General features: G+C 39.4%; 2 protein-coding genes across 2 annotated transcripts; one reads left to right on the forward strand and one right to left on the reverse strand.

Annotated features, from left to right (window-relative positions):
* Nucleotides 1-1,262: 1,262 nt before the first annotated feature.
* Nucleotides 1,263-8,630, forward strand: slc1a2a (solute carrier family 1 member 2a). Its single transcript, XM_078256764.1, has 10 exons — nt 1,263-1,392; nt 2,025-2,177; nt 3,252-3,502; nt 3,586-3,694; nt 4,024-4,150; nt 4,321-4,554; nt 5,275-5,469; nt 6,573-6,707; nt 7,267-7,474; nt 8,559-8,630. Exons 1-10 carry the CDS (start codon nt 1,263-1,265, stop codon nt 8,628-8,630), a joined length of 1,614 nt encoding a protein of 537 aa, XP_078112890.1.
* A 2,620-nt stretch (nt 8,631-11,250) lies between these two features.
* LOC144526420 (uncharacterized) lies at nt 11,251-15,130 on the reverse strand. The gene is made up of 5 exons (XM_078263935.1): nt 14,960-15,130; nt 12,438-13,139; nt 12,248-12,319; nt 12,064-12,142; nt 11,251-11,969 (listed from the first exon to the last, which is right to left on the reverse strand). The coding sequence occupies exons 1-5, from the start codon at nt 15,057-15,059 to the stop codon at nt 11,792-11,794; spliced, it is 1,131 nt and encodes a 376-aa protein (XP_078120061.1). The 5' UTR covers nt 15,060-15,130; the 3' UTR covers nt 11,251-11,791.
* Between the last annotated feature and the right edge of the window lie 3,022 nt (nt 15,131-18,152).

The raw sequence follows: 18,152 nt of genomic DNA on the forward strand, positions 1-18,152 counted from the left end.
GGAGGTCCTAAGGCCGACACATGCCAATTTGTGACCTCAACCTAATTGATCCGGCCGCCATATTGGATTTCATCAAAAACACTAAAAAGCTTTCACAGGTCACAACATTTCTCAGATTTTCACGAAACTTGGCACAGATGATCTTCAGACCAAGCCACACAAACGTTATTCCATTGCATATTAATATTCGAAAGCGTTTGCCCGTCACAGCCAATCGAAATCGACGGCAAAGCTGCTAAACAGGAAGTGAATTCATATCTCGGGGAGGCTTTCACGTATCAAAACCATAGACAGTATATAAACTGGACCAACAGATTCCTCTACTATGCAACAGAGAGTCCCGTGGTTATGACACAATCGTTGGCCTATTTTTACAAAAACGTCTACTATGGAGCCATAACGTGAGATACAAGGTAATGGAGCCTTTTATACATTGTTGTGGAAGTAGGCTCATATCTCAGCAACGCTTTCACGTAGCAAAACCAAACTTGGTACATGGACTTGGGACCCCATCCCGAGGACGCACAATACATTTGGAGTCTTTTGACCACTAGGTGGGTGCTATAATCACAGGAAGTAGGCTCATATCTCACCAACGCTTTCATGTATCGAAACCGAACTTTGTACATGGACTGAAGACACAATCCCGAGGACGTAAAAAAAATGTGGTGACCTTTGACCACTTTGGGGGCGCTATAATCACAGGAAGTGAGCTCATATCTCAGCAACGTTTTAATGTATGAAGTCCAAACTTGGTACAGGGATACGGTAGCTGATTGTGAGGACGTGCAAGGAAAGTGGTGTCATTTGGCCTTTAGGAGCACTGTAACAAAGTAAATGAGCTGATATCTCAGCCATTCTTTATCCAATTGCCATCAAAGTTGCTGTGAGTGCTTGCTCATGCCATGGCAACGTCATTCCTGCTAGTGTACTGTTTGGCCCCCTCATTGCTGCTTGCAGCTATATTTATATCTATTTTTGACCAATTCATGGTGCATCTTTACATCCCTCTTCCTAACATTTCATGCTCAGTAATCATGGAATACTTCTACTAATATGTCCCACTAGACTCTTAATCCTAGTATAATCAAACCTCTATTTTTTTAACTATTAATGGCAACTAAACATCATTTTGATTACTAAGCATGTCTGCTTCTTTGTAATGTATATCACTGATAAATTCATCATAGTGCAACTTAGAAATCGGTCAGTAATTAACAACAGCTCTTCTTTCTTCTTTTTGTTCTTTCAGTGCCATCAAAATGCAGAAGCAAGTGGAGGTCAGGATGGATGAGACCCAAATGGAGCCCATAGTGGATGCTCCAGAGGGTTGGTGTAGCAGTTTTTGTGATAAAGTCATGAAGAACATGGTTCTCACTCTCACAATCCTGGGTATGTTTTTGGTCTGGCTACTTTCATTGACCATTTATCCATTTGCTACCCCCACTCAGGGGGGGCTGGAGCCTTTCCCAGCATACATTGGATAATCCACCCACCCATACACATATTGTGAAAACAAACACACTTCATCAGACTTCACTCAGGAATGACCCCCAGTCTTTCAAACCCAGGATCTTCTTGCTGAGAAGCAATAGTGCTTCACAGCTTCTGTCTTTATGTTAAAAGCATTTTTAAAGAAAAGGAGTTTAATGATATTCTCTCTCTGGGTTCATGCTAGATTTAAATCCCACTGTGATACACTGAAATGCCGTACTTTAATATTTCATTTGAATGTACCAGAGGCAAACTTAACAAGGGCAATGTTATCTTCAGCATTGTTTTCAAGTCATTTTTTTCTATGCTACATCTGTTGACAGAAGTTATATTTTCGTGGTGTCATTTATTTTTTAAAGGGTGAAACATAATCACCTTATGAAGATAAAAGTTATATTCCTTACACAAGGATTGCAGTATAGGTGACACCATGGCACTGTGACTCTCAGATGAGTTAGATACATAGTTAGTATCTCATGGCTCAGAGTCACCTGGCTTAGTGTTTGATTTGTGTTTTCTCGCTGGCTCAGGTGTGTTTCTGGGTTCCATTGCTGGAATGCTGCTGCGGCACATATCGCCTCTCCCTCCGGATGTTATTATGATCATCGCCTTCCCTGGAGAGATCCTGATGAGGATGCTGAAGATGCTTATATTGCCTCTTGTTGTTTCCAGTTTGGTCACAGGTGGGTGAGGTACAGTAGCTGCTGCAAATGTTCTGCTCAATTTGCTGACATCTGTCATAAAATGAGGTTGCATGGTGTGACTTGTTGCTACCTGAGAGAGGAGAGAGTGGGCATTTTTTTTTTTTTTTTTTTAGCATTTTGTGTATAACCAAAAGTGTGGAGGATGGGAGCCACAGTTCCTTTGCACAAGTACATAGGTATTATTGTTTTTTTCCATAACTATTTTTATTATGCTTTCCAGCTGTGTTCATGTGCATCTAGATCACAGTAGACATGTTTTAACAAACTTGATTCAGTTGTTATATGTTTTTTGTCTGAAATACCTGTGGTCATAACTCCACACGTCAAATCACTTAGAAGATACTGTACAACTTTGATTTTTGGACTCTGGCCCTTAGATGCACGAGTGATTGAAATATTGTCTACAGTACAGTGTGCAGACACATTCACAATATTGCCTCTCCACAACCTTGAGAGTGCACATAACTTCTAGTAAGCCTTCCTTACCAATCTCAGTTACCCTCAGTAAACAATTTATGTTTTAAACAGGGGCAGAGCAATAGGGTGGATTCTGAGGCTTCAGCTCTAAATGTTTTCTCAAAAGCCCTTCATCTTTTAGATTTTTAAAATAACTTCAACTCTGTGTCATTTCCCCTCAGTGTCTCTGACTGGATTGGCAAATCAATGCAGCAAATGTTCTATTACTAGGGAAATATCACCATTCATTCTTTGAACACTACTAAAAACATTCAAGATTAGTAATGCTGTTTAAGTCACATTCCTACCCTATCTATCTTATGAACCTTAAAAATAGTATCATCAATAGTTGTAAGTTTGTAAGTTTAGTAAGTTTGCAGTTTGGTGAGGGGAGGTGGTCAACTTAATTGTGATGTTTTAATCTTAGTTAATTCATAAACACCTAGAGAACAGTTCATATTTACTATGTATAAATGCATAGATTATAAATGTATTGACTCAAACCAAATCTAACTTTATCACTATCTGTTAAAGAGAGGAATTGCAGCTTTTTATATTGGACACTTTATTTTCCTGTAAAACATACTATGCCAACAGGACTAGCCGGTTTGGATGCCAAATCCAGCGGCCGCTTAGGCACCAGGGCCATGGTGTACTACATGTCGACGACGGTGATCGCAGCCGTCCTCGGAGTGATCCTGGTGCTGCTCATCCATCCCGGTAACCCCAAGCTGAAGGCTAATCTTGGACATGGAAAGAAGAACGACGAGGTGTCCAGCGTGGACGCTTTCTTTGATCTCATCCGAAATCTTTTCCCAGAGAACTTGGTGCAGGCCTGCTTTCAGCAGGTAGGAGTCTCACCCACCACATAACCTTTGTTTCATATGTCAGTTGCTCCAACTGTTTGTTCTTTTCTTTGCTTCTTGTCCAGATCCAAACAGTAACCACCAAAGTACCAGTGCCCACTAACAGAACTAAAGCACCTCCGCAATTCACAGTTAAAAGGTCGCTTCAGTTCAAGGGTGGGATGAACGTCCTGGGTAGGTAAAAAGTCTATAAAACACACCCACTAAAGAAGTGAAAAGAAATAGCAGTTGTTGAAGAAAAACACAAGTTATTTTTCATCCTCCACCAACATGGAGCCAAAAACAAAACCTCCTTCATGGATGTAAAAATTAATTAAATTTTCCTTTTTACCACTATATATCACTTAAGTACTTTTACTTTTTAGAATATTATCTTTTTCATATCATTAAAAACACATACCGAACAAATTTACATTTCCATGTGGCTTTCAACAAGTGATTCACTCTCATTCCATGCTATTAATTTTCGGTAAGACTAATTCAACATCACTGTATTCTTACAGGTTTGATTGGATTCTTTGTCGCTTTTGGAGTTATTATGGGGAAAATGGGAGAAAAGGCCAAGCTGATGTTGGAGTTTTTCAATGTCCTGAATGAGATTGTTATGAGGCTTGTTGGCGCAATTATGTGGTAAGTGTTGTCCACTACAGGCATTGCTCCACTCAGTTATGAGTATCCCACAGCTAACATTAACTATGTATCAATATATTCAAAATACTAATGATATACCTGCAGGCATACACGTAAATAACGTCATAATCCTAATTTTAATCACAAACATATCCTGTGTCTATCTTTAGGTACTCCCCTATTGGTATTGCCTGCCTCATCTGTGGAAAGATCATCTCCATTGCAGACTTGGAGGTGGTTGCGAGGCAGCTGGGGATGTATATGGTCACTGTGATAGTGGGTCTAATCATCCATGGAGGCATCTTTCTTCCGCTGATATATTTTGTGATAGTAAGACAAAACCCCTTTACGTTCTTCATGGGAATATTCCAAGCTTGGGTCACGGCACTTGGAACAGCGTCCAGGTATGAGGGATTTCTGTCTCCATGTTTTATATTCTAGGATTCAGACTGTATGACCTGAGACGTATGACTCTAATTCCAATTCCATCTCCAGTGTGCTGCATGTTTTTGTGAATACTCTAATTTTCCTCTTCCTCCATGGGTTCTGTGTATGTTCTTACATAGCAAAAGTAACCTTTATTTCAAATGGTAATGATAAAGTAATCTTGCCAGCAATGGCTTCTATTTGCTATGTGGGATAACTTTCCTGTACCTAATGAGGTGAGCTCAGTCCTCTAAAGTTCCGGCCTGCTCACTCCTCCGCCATCAGCGAGAAACTTATTATCATGCAAAAACATACATAACTGCTGAGTCACAACTGCTGTTTTCTCTGTGAGAACTTAAAATCGCATAACTTTTAGTTTTTTTGTGAAACTCACAAAAAGCTTTGCATAGTCTATTTCATGTAACAAATTAACAATGAATAAATCACCATTGTTCAGAGGGGATTAATGTCTGTATGAAAAGAACAATAGTATTATTAAGTTTAAAAACTATTGGAGCACCAAGGGTGACCCAGTCTGATTAATTCTCAACAGAAAATCTATAATTTATTGTAGAGTCCCTTATTTCTGCAAGTTTTTAGTGCCAAATTGGGTGCAGTTTGCAAACTGACGCTCACTGCATGTTGTTCGTGACTAACCTAACCTAACAAAGCAATTCTTCCTGTTTTATTTCCAACAGTGCCGGTACCTTGCCTGTCACGTTCCGATGCTTAGAGGAGAACCTGGGCATCGACAAGAGAGTAACACGCTTTGTCCTCCCAGTGGGTGCCACCATCAACATGGATGGCACGGCGCTTTATGAGGCTGTGGCTGCCATCTTCATCGCTCAGATGAATGGGATCAACCTCGACTGGGGCCAGATTATTACTGTCAGGTGAGAATGTGGCTATGGATTCAGATATGACAACACATTTGCAAGGTAAACTTTTGGTAATGAATTAGCCTAATTCTCAATCAAATCTGCCTGAGCAAAGGAATGAAAGTAATATTCATTAAAATATTATATTCTTCTGTAAATACTAACAAGTCCTCCAAACCATACACTCTAATATGACCCACCAAAGCGTTTAATAAATTAGCGCTCCTAGTGGTGACAGGAAATCCAACCCACAGGAGAGTTTTCCGTCGTCGTATCTAAACCAGAGAACAAAACGGTCATGGTTTCAAACATGTTGTTAACGTTGGGAAACGGTCGCAGTTTGGTTAGGTTGAGGCACAAAAACTACTTAGTTAAGTTTAGAAAAAGATCGTTGTTTGGTTTCAAACCGTTAAGTTACTTCATCTCCGGTCACGCCCGCTATGCAGAATGTGGCGTAGTTCCTTTTGTTCCGTTAAATTAAAAGAAAACTTGTCGTGTACTCTTATTTTCAAACAGGACATGAACCCCGGTCTCCTGGGTGAAAGTCCTGTGTTTGTTTGACCCATCCACCATCCCAACCTGCGTCTTACACTCCGTCACCTTACTTCCTGCTTTGCTCCCGACATATTTACTGCTGCTGCTAGAGGAAGCTGCCACTATAAACGTAAATGTGAGTGGTAATTGCTGCTGGAACGAACAACTTGTGGGCGTTTTTCAGGGTAGGACAGTCTCGTAAATACTGGTGAAACATGCGTAGGTCTACATTGATTTTTTTTTTTTAATATAGTAAACCTCGTTAACATTTTATCGAACAGTTTATTTCACATAAAGAAGACTAAACTATAGTTTTGGAGTTATAGTACCATTGTGGATATGTTTCCTACAATCTGTCTCACAAACAACTTAATAAAGATAATTTACTTGATTATCATTAGGCACTGAGGACTCATATACTTTGATTGATTAGTCCTTTCAAGTATTGGATTTGTTGTCAAACCAGTTTGATTAGAATCACAGTAACTGCATGTTAAGTACGTAGTGAGTGGCAGAGGAATGTTGGAGCCTTACCGCCTGTGGTTTGTCCTCCTGCTGAGAGTTTGAATTTGCTTCCTATTTAGTATGACAGCCACCCTGGCCAGTGTTGGAGCAGCCAGTATCCCCAGTGCTGGACTTGTGACCATGCTTCTGATCCTCACAGCGGTGGGTCTGCCCACTCAGGACATCAGCCTCCTGGTCGCTGTCGACTGGCTGCTGTAGGTTCAACATCAACACAAATACTAATACTGAAAACATACAGACACATACCAACACAATGCAAGGGTTTCTTATCTTCAGGTTTGTTAAAGTAACTAAAGTGAGATCATTTCTGAATACATCATTTTCAAATAATGGTGACTACCCCCAGTGCTAAATCTTTCATCATTTACTTCTACAACCTTTCACTTTTTAATGAGACATATACTGTATATATTTCATTTTCCATTTCAGGGTAATTTCTTTGGACTATTTTCCAGAGCAACACGTGTTTTGCACAGTGTAGAGCTAATCCACGAGTGGCCAAAATAGCATCAAAACAGCTGCTTGACTTTAATTTGAATGTGCAGTTTTCTACCGGTATCTAACATATGTTATGTGAGGATGTAAAAGTCTCGTGCTTTGATAACTTTTCTGTAGACGTAGAAGTGTTACTCTCCATACGCCCACTCATTCAGAAGCATAACTAACAACATGAACTTAAAGTTAGAACAATTTCATTCTTTTATTAATCATTTCAATCGTGTCTTTCACACCACTTTCCTCTTCAACATGCAGGGATCGTTTCCGTACCTCAGTTAATGTGGTTGGCGACTCCTATGGAGCGGGGATCGTGTACCACCTTTCCAAGCACGAGCTGGACTCCTTCGACCAACAGGCCCGGATGGATGAACTTGAGATGACAAAGACACAATCCTTCTATGAAAATAACAGCAACCAGAATGTTTACACTAACCACAACTCAATCTTGATAGACGGCTGCAAGGTACATTTCACGTTAACGGACATAGAGACTTGTATGTAGAGAATCCTACCCCGCTCTGTCTGTGTGTTCGTCTTTCTATTCCTTGTGTTTGTGTTTCTTTTCTATGTGACTTCTTTTATTGGTGTATTTGTTTCTATGTGATTGTGAATAGTGCATGTCATATTTTCATTTAAGAAAATGTTTTTTTAAAAGGGGTGAAAAGCTAAATAAATATTTCTATATTTATTTATTCACCTGTTACTTATATGAAAAAGCAGTTTTTGTGGTACCAGGTTCAACAAAAGTTTTTTTTATTTTTTTTTTATTATACTTTTGGTTTTTAGCATCTTCGAAAACTCTGTTTTACTCTCATGAAATCCAAATGAAAGTGTTTAATTTTAAGCATCAACCATTCCTAATGTGTTGTCTTGTACACAATTATATTTGACTTGTATTTTGTTGTGGTATGTTTTGATTTTATTAAGAAACTGGTTTTTTTTTGTCTACTAATTGGACATGTATTTGTGGCAGCCCTGACCAAATTACAGTTTTCAATCATTGGCCATCTTTTGAAAGAGTTTTTGTAGCCAGTGGTATACATAAAGACTGCTGTTTCAATATGTTTCATCCAAAGTGATGCATACATTCCTGAAATGCCAAAGATCCTCTCCTATCCACATTATAGCTAAGAAACAAGAGCAAAAGTATGCTAGTGTACTAGTAGAATTTTGTTGATATTTCATTGTCTGTATAATGTTGCGTTTGCATGCTGTTGCTAAAGTTGCATTCGGATAATTGATGACTGACTATTGTAATTCGTATGGGCAGAGAATCCATAAAATACATGGCCAACTCTGAACTATAATTATCCTTGTTCTCATATAATCGTGTCACTGACCAACTACATCAGAAGCATCACTGTATCATTGTATCAGTGTATGTAGATGACATGTTATTCAATGGTGGGGATTTACACATTAATTCTGCCCCAAAGTCAATTGCCTGAATGTAATGACCCAATGGCTTCTCTGCTCCCAACCATTGACAGTTTGCTAATGACAGTGCCTTGGCCCCATAGTTAGATGATCTCGATAATTGCTTACAGGTCACCATGGGCAAAAATGGCAACACTGCAGGGTTCTCTCTTGTTGAGGAGGGACCATGGAAATGCGAGTGAAGCAGATCCAGTGCTGCTGCGCCTTACCCTGAGTTCCAACAGCTTTTACTTTCTGCCGACACAACTATAAAAATCAACAAAAAACATCACAAAAAAAACGAAGAACAAGTGAAGAGTCTTTTTCTTTCAGTTACCCATCCGGGTAGCTACTGGAGCAGAATACAGATGACTCCCCAAGTTGTATTAGATCTTGCATTTGCACTAACTAGACACAAACTGTAATGAACTGGTGCATTTCATGCACTTTGTACAGAAGAATAAATCGTTCGGTTGACTACACTCAGGGCCTTACTTAGCTTCCTGTTCTGTCAACGAGAACAACAAGAACTCTTCAACCTTGTGCAACATCTCATTTTTCTTTTGTATTGAAGCATTTTCTTTGTAGCTTAAATGGCAGAGAGATGATGGCCTTGCCAGTTACATTTAAAACAAGGACCAAGTAAGAGAAGATGTAAAGGTTGGTGTAAATGGGTCTGAACAAATGTTACAGCTCAGCTTTCATTACTGAATGGTTTGTGACTATCAATGTGTATTTGTGTATTTCTGTATTCTGTGATGCTCTGTGTTCTTATAAAATGTCCATAAACACTGGACCAAAGGTTCAAAATAATGCAAACTGGGTTTATGAAAACAGAACAGTGCTTCCTGTGGCATAATGATGTACGTGATGGTTAAACACTGCGTTACCTTTGACTGGTTGACTTATGGGATTACATCTTGATGTCACACACACCTGGCCAAGCCTAAGAAGCAAAGCTTAGGACTTAGAACATAAGAGCAGAGGGTGTGACCTCTAAATGTTGCAACAAACAGTACAGGGTGTGTGGCAGAGAGCTGTAAGGCAGAAAATATGTATGTGAAGGGTGCCCCCACAGTTATTTATTATTGTTTCTTTGTATGTATGTTCTTTATGTATGAAGCACTGAGTTTCTATTTGTAGTCAAAACGTATGCCTGTGTACTGGGATTTCTGTGTGTTCTTGTGTGTCTCTGAGAGGAAGAGAAGGATTAACAGGGAAGAACGTTGGAGGTTCAACAAGAGCGAAAAAAAGGGTGGGCGTCTCTCAAACTCTCAGCAGGCTAGTGCATTGCTCTGTGTTTTCTTTCAAACTGTTTATTTCTTTGCTATATTGACAACCTTGCCTTGACGATGTCAACTGCAGAGCGCAGTCAGTGTGATGACTAACACATTTCCGGATAAAAGTTACCACTATTCATTTCAATAGAATATTGGGACTCACATTTTAGTAGAAGAAGTAAATATTCTCCACCTACCAACTTTACTACACTCAAAGCGAGGACGGCTGGGCCTTCCTCACAAGGTATCACGTAGATTTTGCAGAATGTAGTTTTTACACCGCGGATTTACATATAATAAATAAAAAGCTTGTAATTACATGTATGAGTTAAATAGCTTTGACGTCTGTTTTCCAAGTGCACACTAAATTATGCCTCCAGCACTCGCATAAATCTGAAGCCATGACAACAAGGTCATTGGATGTTGGCTGAACATGTTTTTGAGTTTATCTTCACGTGGCAACCAAGCAGAAGTTGAGTGTAGTTCAAACCAAGGTTAAAACAGGATAATTGATTTCTTTTTTTCATATAAGCGACGGCTTATATATTCATGTTTAAAGTGCCTCCTTGCACTTTGTGTATATACTCTCCTTAGAAAAAGTGTATAATGTATAGGATTTGACATGTTATGTCATCTATCAGACTTGTTTTTGCTATGCTAAAAGTTTCTATAAAGACTATAACTATATACGTATGCAACAATGTTAGTACAATGTTCATTTTCTTTTAATGGGCCTCGTCCCAATAGGTTGTGAATTTAGGGTTATTTATTTACATACAATGCATTCAAGTGATCTGTTTTTTAAAGAAACTCCTGAGCATCAAATTTCTGTCAAGGAAGAAAGTCCAATATTTCTCCCCTCTTTGCTGAGTGAATGTTTTTACTGATTATTTAAGGGTTATGAGCACATTAAGGCAGTTTTGTGCAAGCCATCCAGTGTTTGGCTTAAGGACCACCTTCCTCTAAAATGGAGTCTTCCTCAGTTATCAGCATACCCTGATTCATGTCAAAATACTGTTATCTATTAATTCATCACATCACTTTTCCATCTATTGAATCTGTTGTTGGGCCTTGCTCTTAAAAGGAATATGTTCTTAGACAACTGGCCTAGTGAAGCAGGTGTTTTCTATGAGCAGGTGAAATTGTACAATCTTTAGATAATAAAACATATATTTTCTATCTTTATTTTTGATTCCATGCACATATCGGTCCGAGAATGTATTCAACTTTGTCCTTTTGTGTCTGTTCCTTGTGATGCAGAACGTCTTTTGACTAAATGCAAGCGGGATTGAATGCACTCGTACTAAATAAACTATAACAAAGCACAAACCATATTTGACAGGCAAATGGACTGAAAGTGTGTCAATGTTTAAATACTTGTGTGTAAATATTAATGGGAGCAAATAAATGTTTATTGATGAGTTGCCGTTGTGTTTATTTCTCAGATGATGGCGGGTGGGATACAGCATATGAACATACAATAACTGCATGTTACGAGTGCTGTGTAGGTTGTCAAGAGAAGATAACCAGTTAGTGGGCTGAGCACTGTTTAGTACTTTAATGAATGTGGGCTAAAGAGTAGCTTCATATAAGTTACAATTGACAACATAGTCATCAATAATGTTTTTACAAAGTGATTTTAAATACAACAAAGACACCTTAAAAAGACATTTACACCAGACTGCACACAGAATTGTGTTCATGTTTCCACTTGGAGTTAAACAAAGACATTCATTATTTACAATAACAATAAAAAAAGGAAATAAAACACTGAGATTTTGTTTGAAATAAATGGCATTTGTGATTCTTACCCAACCAGTTTTGTATTTTATACTTAATACAAAACTAGAAAACTAAAAATATTAGTTTCAAAGTAAAGATATTATAATAGTTCTTGAAAGTCAGCAGGAAAAGCCAGCTCATGATTGTGGTTCACACTGGACTCAGAGCTGTGAAAGTCCACAGAAAACTTTTGCTCAACAGCCCCGACAGTTTTGTTCCTCTGATCAAAACCATTTGCTTTCAACACAGTCTTGTGGTTCTGTGATGAGTCTCAAAGCCTCCAGAGGGTCTGTTTCTGAACCTCAGTGTGATGAATGTTTATCTGGAATCTCGTCCAGGCTGATGACTGTGTAATCTCCTGCCTTTCCATTCACCATGAGCTCGTCTTTGTGCAGGAATGTCTCCATCTCTAGCCCCCTCTGCTGGTTTGAGAAGTTAGTTTTGGTCTCGATCTGGGATGCCTGGCGTGGTCCACTCCATCTGCGCAAAAAAAGGAACAATGAGCATTTAATTCTACATTCAAGAAAGTATTAGTCAAAAGTAGTGTTCTTTTTTTCTTATTTTAAAGTCTTACTTGTCTCTGGTAGCGATGGCAACAAAGACTATTACCAGTGCTGCAAAACCAACCATAAAAGCAAGGATCATGATCCAACCTGGAGATATGAGAGAGTAAGAGTTAATAAGATGGACTGTCTTAAGCCAGAGTTTAATCATGCAGATATCTGGTTTATTAAATGCCGTTTTTTTTCTGGACTCACCTGGCGTACTGTGTTCTTTGTTCTTGGGTGCCAGAACAATGTCTTGTTGTTCCACTTTGTGTGGTTTTTGAACTAAGAACAGATAAACAGAGGCTTAAAATCTTCCATAGGCAACCAATAAAGACATTATGATAGTGAGTGAAGCCTATATCTAACTAAATAACTATTGGGACATGTATAGGATATTTACCATCGTTAAATATTGCATTCACTACAATACTGGTTGACACTGTACTGAACTCCATTCCTGATCCGTCGCCTGATCCTTCACTTCCGGCAAACGTTACTAGAGCCTTTGGTTGGATAAAAGCTGCTGTGGAGGTTGATGCTGCAGTGCTAGTGTCTGTGTTGGAGCTAGACGTCGTACTGGTGGTTGTAGTAGAGTACTGGCCAAGCATTTCTCCATCTCCAGACCCTAAATCCGAACTCCAGCTGCTCAGGAAGTCAAAGGTGGAGACAGCGGGGTAAGTAGTTTGAGAGACTGAGATGTGGTCTGGGGTGACGCTTGACTGGGCTTTACTTGGCACTGATGAAGAGGTAAAGCTAGACTGATGGCTTTGGCTGGTGGATGAATCTGGACTGGAGTGGACCGTGACCCTTGGCAACACTACCTCCACGGTAGAGCTCTGAACGTGTGAAACACTCGGAGTTGTGGTAGCAAACTGGAGGAACGTGGATGTCTTGTCGTTGGTGTCCCCCGCAGCATTGCCTTCAATCATGCCCCTCTCTTTGGAGTCAGAGGACGGCTGCTGGGTGGATGCCTTAACGGTTGTGTTTCTTTTGGGTGATTCAGTTGTGAGCGACATGAGGAAATAGGGTTCTACGAGGAAGCCTTCTGTCATGGCCTCTTTGAAAACTTCATCCTCAACCTTGGTGGGGATCTGGGTTACAGCTAGGATAAGGAGAGACAGACAAATCCACAAGTCAATTTGAGTGTTTACGTACCAACCTTGGCATGAGCCTTTTTGATGTATTACAGAATCATCACACAGAGCTTAAGTGCTTCACTTCAAATTCTTGTATAAACTTGTGTTGAGGGACAGTAATAATTAACTTGGGTGACTAATGGTCTATGAGTGGGTTCACAAAGGAGAGGCAACCTCATCAAAGCATCAGTTTCACGAGAGCATAAAACAATTTTGACACACCCGGTCCAACAAAGTAACCCATGACTGTTATTTTGCCCTGTTTAAGTTGGAAGGAAGCCATTGTCAGGATTTTGTGCCGTTAAGAAAGCAGAAGCAACAGGACAAATTAGGCAATGTACTGTATAATTAATGCAAATATTCATTTTGTTATATTTCATAGCATACCATCACATTTAATGCTATTTTATAGTTCTACTCCACTAAATTTCAGTAGGAACAACACAATACAGAATAATACAATACAGATTAAATCTGTGGTTTCCAACTGTCTGAGTTCACAAAACTCTTAAAATGGGTTCGATTAAATTACTTGTCAGGGCCCAAAGAGGTAAAATGATTCAATATTTCATTTAAAAAAAGTAAAGCGTGTGGCCAGGTCAGTTCAGTGGTAGAGCAGGCGCACATATACTGAGAGGTTTATCCCTCGATGCAGAGATCCAGGGTTCGAATCTGACCTGTGACAGTTTCCTGCATGTCTTCCCCTTTCTCAACTAGCTGTCCTGTCAAAAATTAAAGGTGGAAAAGCCCAAATAGTAAAACAATATATAAATTAGTGTGGGATCACTTCATTTTTTCATCACTTTTTCTTATCTATGCCCCATTATTAATCACTTCATGACCTCAGATTTATGTTGTGACCTTTTGGAGGGGGGACTCCCCCTAGGTTGGCGACCACTAAGCTAAGGTATAAAGTTGTTATCATCACGAGCAGCTACAGCAGTAGAATGCTACTTATACATTGATACAGTATTACAAGTATTAACAATCTAATAATATAACATATTTTTCTACAGAATAAGTACTTTAACGTTTGCTACTTTAAATACATTTACTGAAAATACTTCTGTACAATTACTGAAGCATTCATTCATTCTTTTAGCTTAGCACTTTAAACACTTGACTTGGACAACTCCACTCTCCATTTCTGCCCAGTCATGTTCAGCTCTGGTGTTCCCTATGAAGTTACCCATTTGCCCAAACTTGTGTAACAGCTATTTTCTGATCTTTGGTTTCCCCTTACTCCAGACTTAGACATTAATGCACCTCCTGGAGCAGCTCAGAACATTTTACAAAGATCTCTGTGTGTAATCTGGAGGTGAAAGTGAAACCCGTGCACCGACGATGAAATACTACTCTGGAATTCTTACAGAAAGAGTTAGACCTGAAACATAAAGAGCATCTTGGCAGGGGAGGTGGGGGGGGAATGCTGACTCATGTGGTAAGAAAAAAAGACACCATGGGAATAATTGAAATTTCAGAAGTCTGTATAATATAGAATACTTTCTGTGTTTGTCAGACTGCAAAACCCATGACTATGGCCTCCAAAGATCTTAAGTAGAAGAATGTAATTTTGCCAAATAATTGTATTGACCACATGTCACAGCTGAGGATATGTGCAAAAAAAATCTACCTGGATTTGGATTAGAATTTTACAGTTTAATCCTAAATGACAAAATCACATGGCTAATAAAATCACACTAAAATAGAAAGTTTTGGTGTTTAGGAAAGACACACTGCGAAAAAACTAACAAACAGATGAAATAAGAAGAACACTTTCACTTACTGTTAACAGGTGTTGAGTGGACAACAGCGAGAAGTCCAAGAATAATAACCCCAAAAAGAAGATTCCTCATCATCATACCAGAAACTTGTGAAGGAGCCATTGACTGAAGTTGACTGTTAGCGAGTCGGAACTATTTGGAACACAGAACTGATGAAGCATTTTATACACAGCAGCAGGTAGGTGTTTCATCAGGACAACAATGGCTGGCGACGCAGACACTCACAGGAGGGCTGGCGCACGTGTGCACACACCCTCTTCCCCACTACGGTGTACATTTTAGGACTTCCTCAGCCCACACACTTTCTCACGCCTTTTTCTCCCTCTTCCTCAAACACAGCAGACACACACTCAATAAAATGAATAAGGATGTTAATTTCAGATACTTGTTGACAGTATTAGCATCAGTACTTGAAAGATGACAAACAACAGAAAAGATAACATCAGTTATTTAGGACAGCGTTTCTCAATCACATCAACTGTGAGGACAGCTGTCCATCACGCACCAGGGTGTGTTTAACCAACGACAAACCCTGGTTCACAGCCAAACTCAGACAGCTCAGAATGCTGAAGGAAAAGGTGTTAGGAGTCGGCACAGGAATGGGTTTGAAGAGTCAAAGTGCAGCTCATGCCATGTACCAGCCAGCTTCAAGTCCTCCACCATCATCCCTGTTCCCCAAAAAAACAAAACAGATCACATACCGAATAGTTTATATCGGCTACGTTTTCATTTCTGGGATGTCCGCCACCTTCCCCTTTCTTTGTGTTGGCATTCTAAACTCCAGTGGATTTATGAGGACTATGGTTGCTGCTGCTCCTCAGATCTCTGCAGGGTAAATCCAGACAGCTAGCTAGACTATCTGTCCAATCTGAGTTTTCTGTTGCACAACTAAGACAACTTCTGAACACGTTTCACCAAAACAAATTCCTTACTGAGGCTATTTTGCAGAGACACCGCCATTGTGGCCTTTGCTTAGCACTGCCCAGGATAATTGTAATTGGTTTAAAGTAGTGTTGTCAGTTAAACGCGTTATTAACGGCATTAATGCAAACCCATTTTAACGCCGTCAATTTTTTTATCGCGAGATTAACGTTCTTTTTGGCCTAGCAAACTTTGTAGTTTTTTTCACATGCTGTTGCAACAACTAGTAACGTGAGAAAAACTACAACACCACACCAGATCTAGCTAGACCGGAAACAAAACAACAGGCACGCCGCACACACTTGTTTGGGCTTGCGAGCCGGCCAAAGAGCAGTAGGCTAACGTTAGGTTTTGAGTGGATGGCGAGTGCGAGACGCCGAAATGGATGCCAATAAGATTCTGAATGAAAAGTTTACTTTTAAAAAGTTGCCAAATGGTTCCATTGACAAGACCAAAGTGATCTGTGTGTTTTGTCGTTGTGAACTGAGCTATCATCGCAGCACGTCCAGTCTGAGATACCACTTGATGGCCAAGCACCCTCGTCAAAGCCAGGCGACAAAAGCACAAAGCAAGCCGATCCACTTTTCCACGTTGATAAGAGCTTTAAAATGAGAAAAAATAATTGGACAAAAAGAAATCTAGGGACACGTAGAATAGATTAAAATGTGCGATTAATCGCGATTAAATATTTTAATCGTTTGACAGCACTAGTTTAAAGAAATGCCAATAAACCAGAGCACATTTTTCTCCCATCCCGAAATGCTGTGTTGACTAGCCAGAGCTTCCTCCGTGGCGCTGTAGAGGAAGGTCTGGCATTGCGACACTACATAGTGAATGACGGACCCGTCGCTCTGACCTCTGTGGTTACGAAGTCTGTTGAGCGCCTTGTTGTGTCAGTGTGTCAATGTGATTGTGGTTGAATGATCACATTGACCCCTCCAAATTAAGTTAAGATAAAATGACAATAAACACCGTGAATGAGGCTAAACCTTATGTTTACTACACTTTAATGTTAAGAGAGACAATAAAACAATACATGGCAGACAGAAACATCACTACAACAACAACAACAAAAACAACTAAGAAGCACAAGAAAATGTAAATGTCTTCTAATTGTCTTCTACCATTCAACTTTCAACTTTACTATCCCGAAGAACATTTGATCTGCAGCAGGCATCAAAGCACATCAAGGACCATGACAAACATAAAATATTAACAGCACAACAACAACAACAACAACAACAACAACAACAACAATAACATCCCACACCACAATGAAAAACAAGGTACAGCTGCCACACTGAACCAGAAGCTAAAAAAACAAGCTACTATACATTAGAAAAAGCACAGTAAATGCATACATGTTAAGTGCTGCAGAGACAAGTAAAAATGTAATGGAATAATTAAATAAATGATCAACCCAAGCTTATCCAGCTACCTAACACAGATAAACATAAAAACAGCAGTTAATTAAGTAAATTAAGTAAATTAAGCTTTGTAATTGCCACAGGGATAAAAGAAGCCTTGGCATGCCTTGTTCCTGTTCTAGGCATTTTAAAACAGCAACCAGACTAACCAACTCCTTAAAAAGTGGGTGGTTAGGGCAGTTGAGAATTTGTTGAGCCTTGCAGGAAACACGCTTACAATATTTAATTATTACAACATTGCTCAGATACATGTTGTACGTGACCAGACTCAAACCCAAACAAACTGTGGACCTAAGAAAAATGGAAGGAAATCAGGTTGGATGTAAACTTTAAGTATTAAAATAAAAGTATGGTTGTAATATCTGACTGGTTAAAGTCTCATCCACCCAGTAGAATATTTATCCATACATGCAGGTGTACTTGACCAGTAACATGATGCAAATAAAAAAGTCAAAAGGGGATGAGCAAAATTTCAATATGCTTTGATTTTCATTTTCTATTTCACATAACAAAAAAATCTAAAATCACTCGAAAAAAGAAACGAAAAAAGGCCTGTTTATTTTTTCATATTCTGAGACCTAATGTTGTATTTTCCAAGGCAACAGCGCCGGTGTACCAGTGTTGTTTTCAGCCCAGGCTAAAATGGCTTTGGAACCCTACTCTTATGATGCTTGAGGGGCCTTTTAAAGAGCCCCTATTATGCATTTTTGGATTTTTCCCATCTTTTTCACATTTCACTCCAAATTTTCAGAGCTTTTCTCTCCCACAGACAGCACTTCCCCAACTGCCTGAAAATGGCTCGTCCCCTTTCCTGTTTGAAATTCCTCAATTAATGATGTCATTGATT

This window comes from Sander vitreus, chromosome 1 (assembly GCF_031162955.1).
Source record: "Sander vitreus isolate 19-12246 chromosome 1, sanVit1, whole genome shotgun sequence".
Taxonomy (NCBI): Eukaryota; Metazoa; Chordata; class Actinopteri; order Perciformes; family Percidae; genus Sander; species Sander vitreus.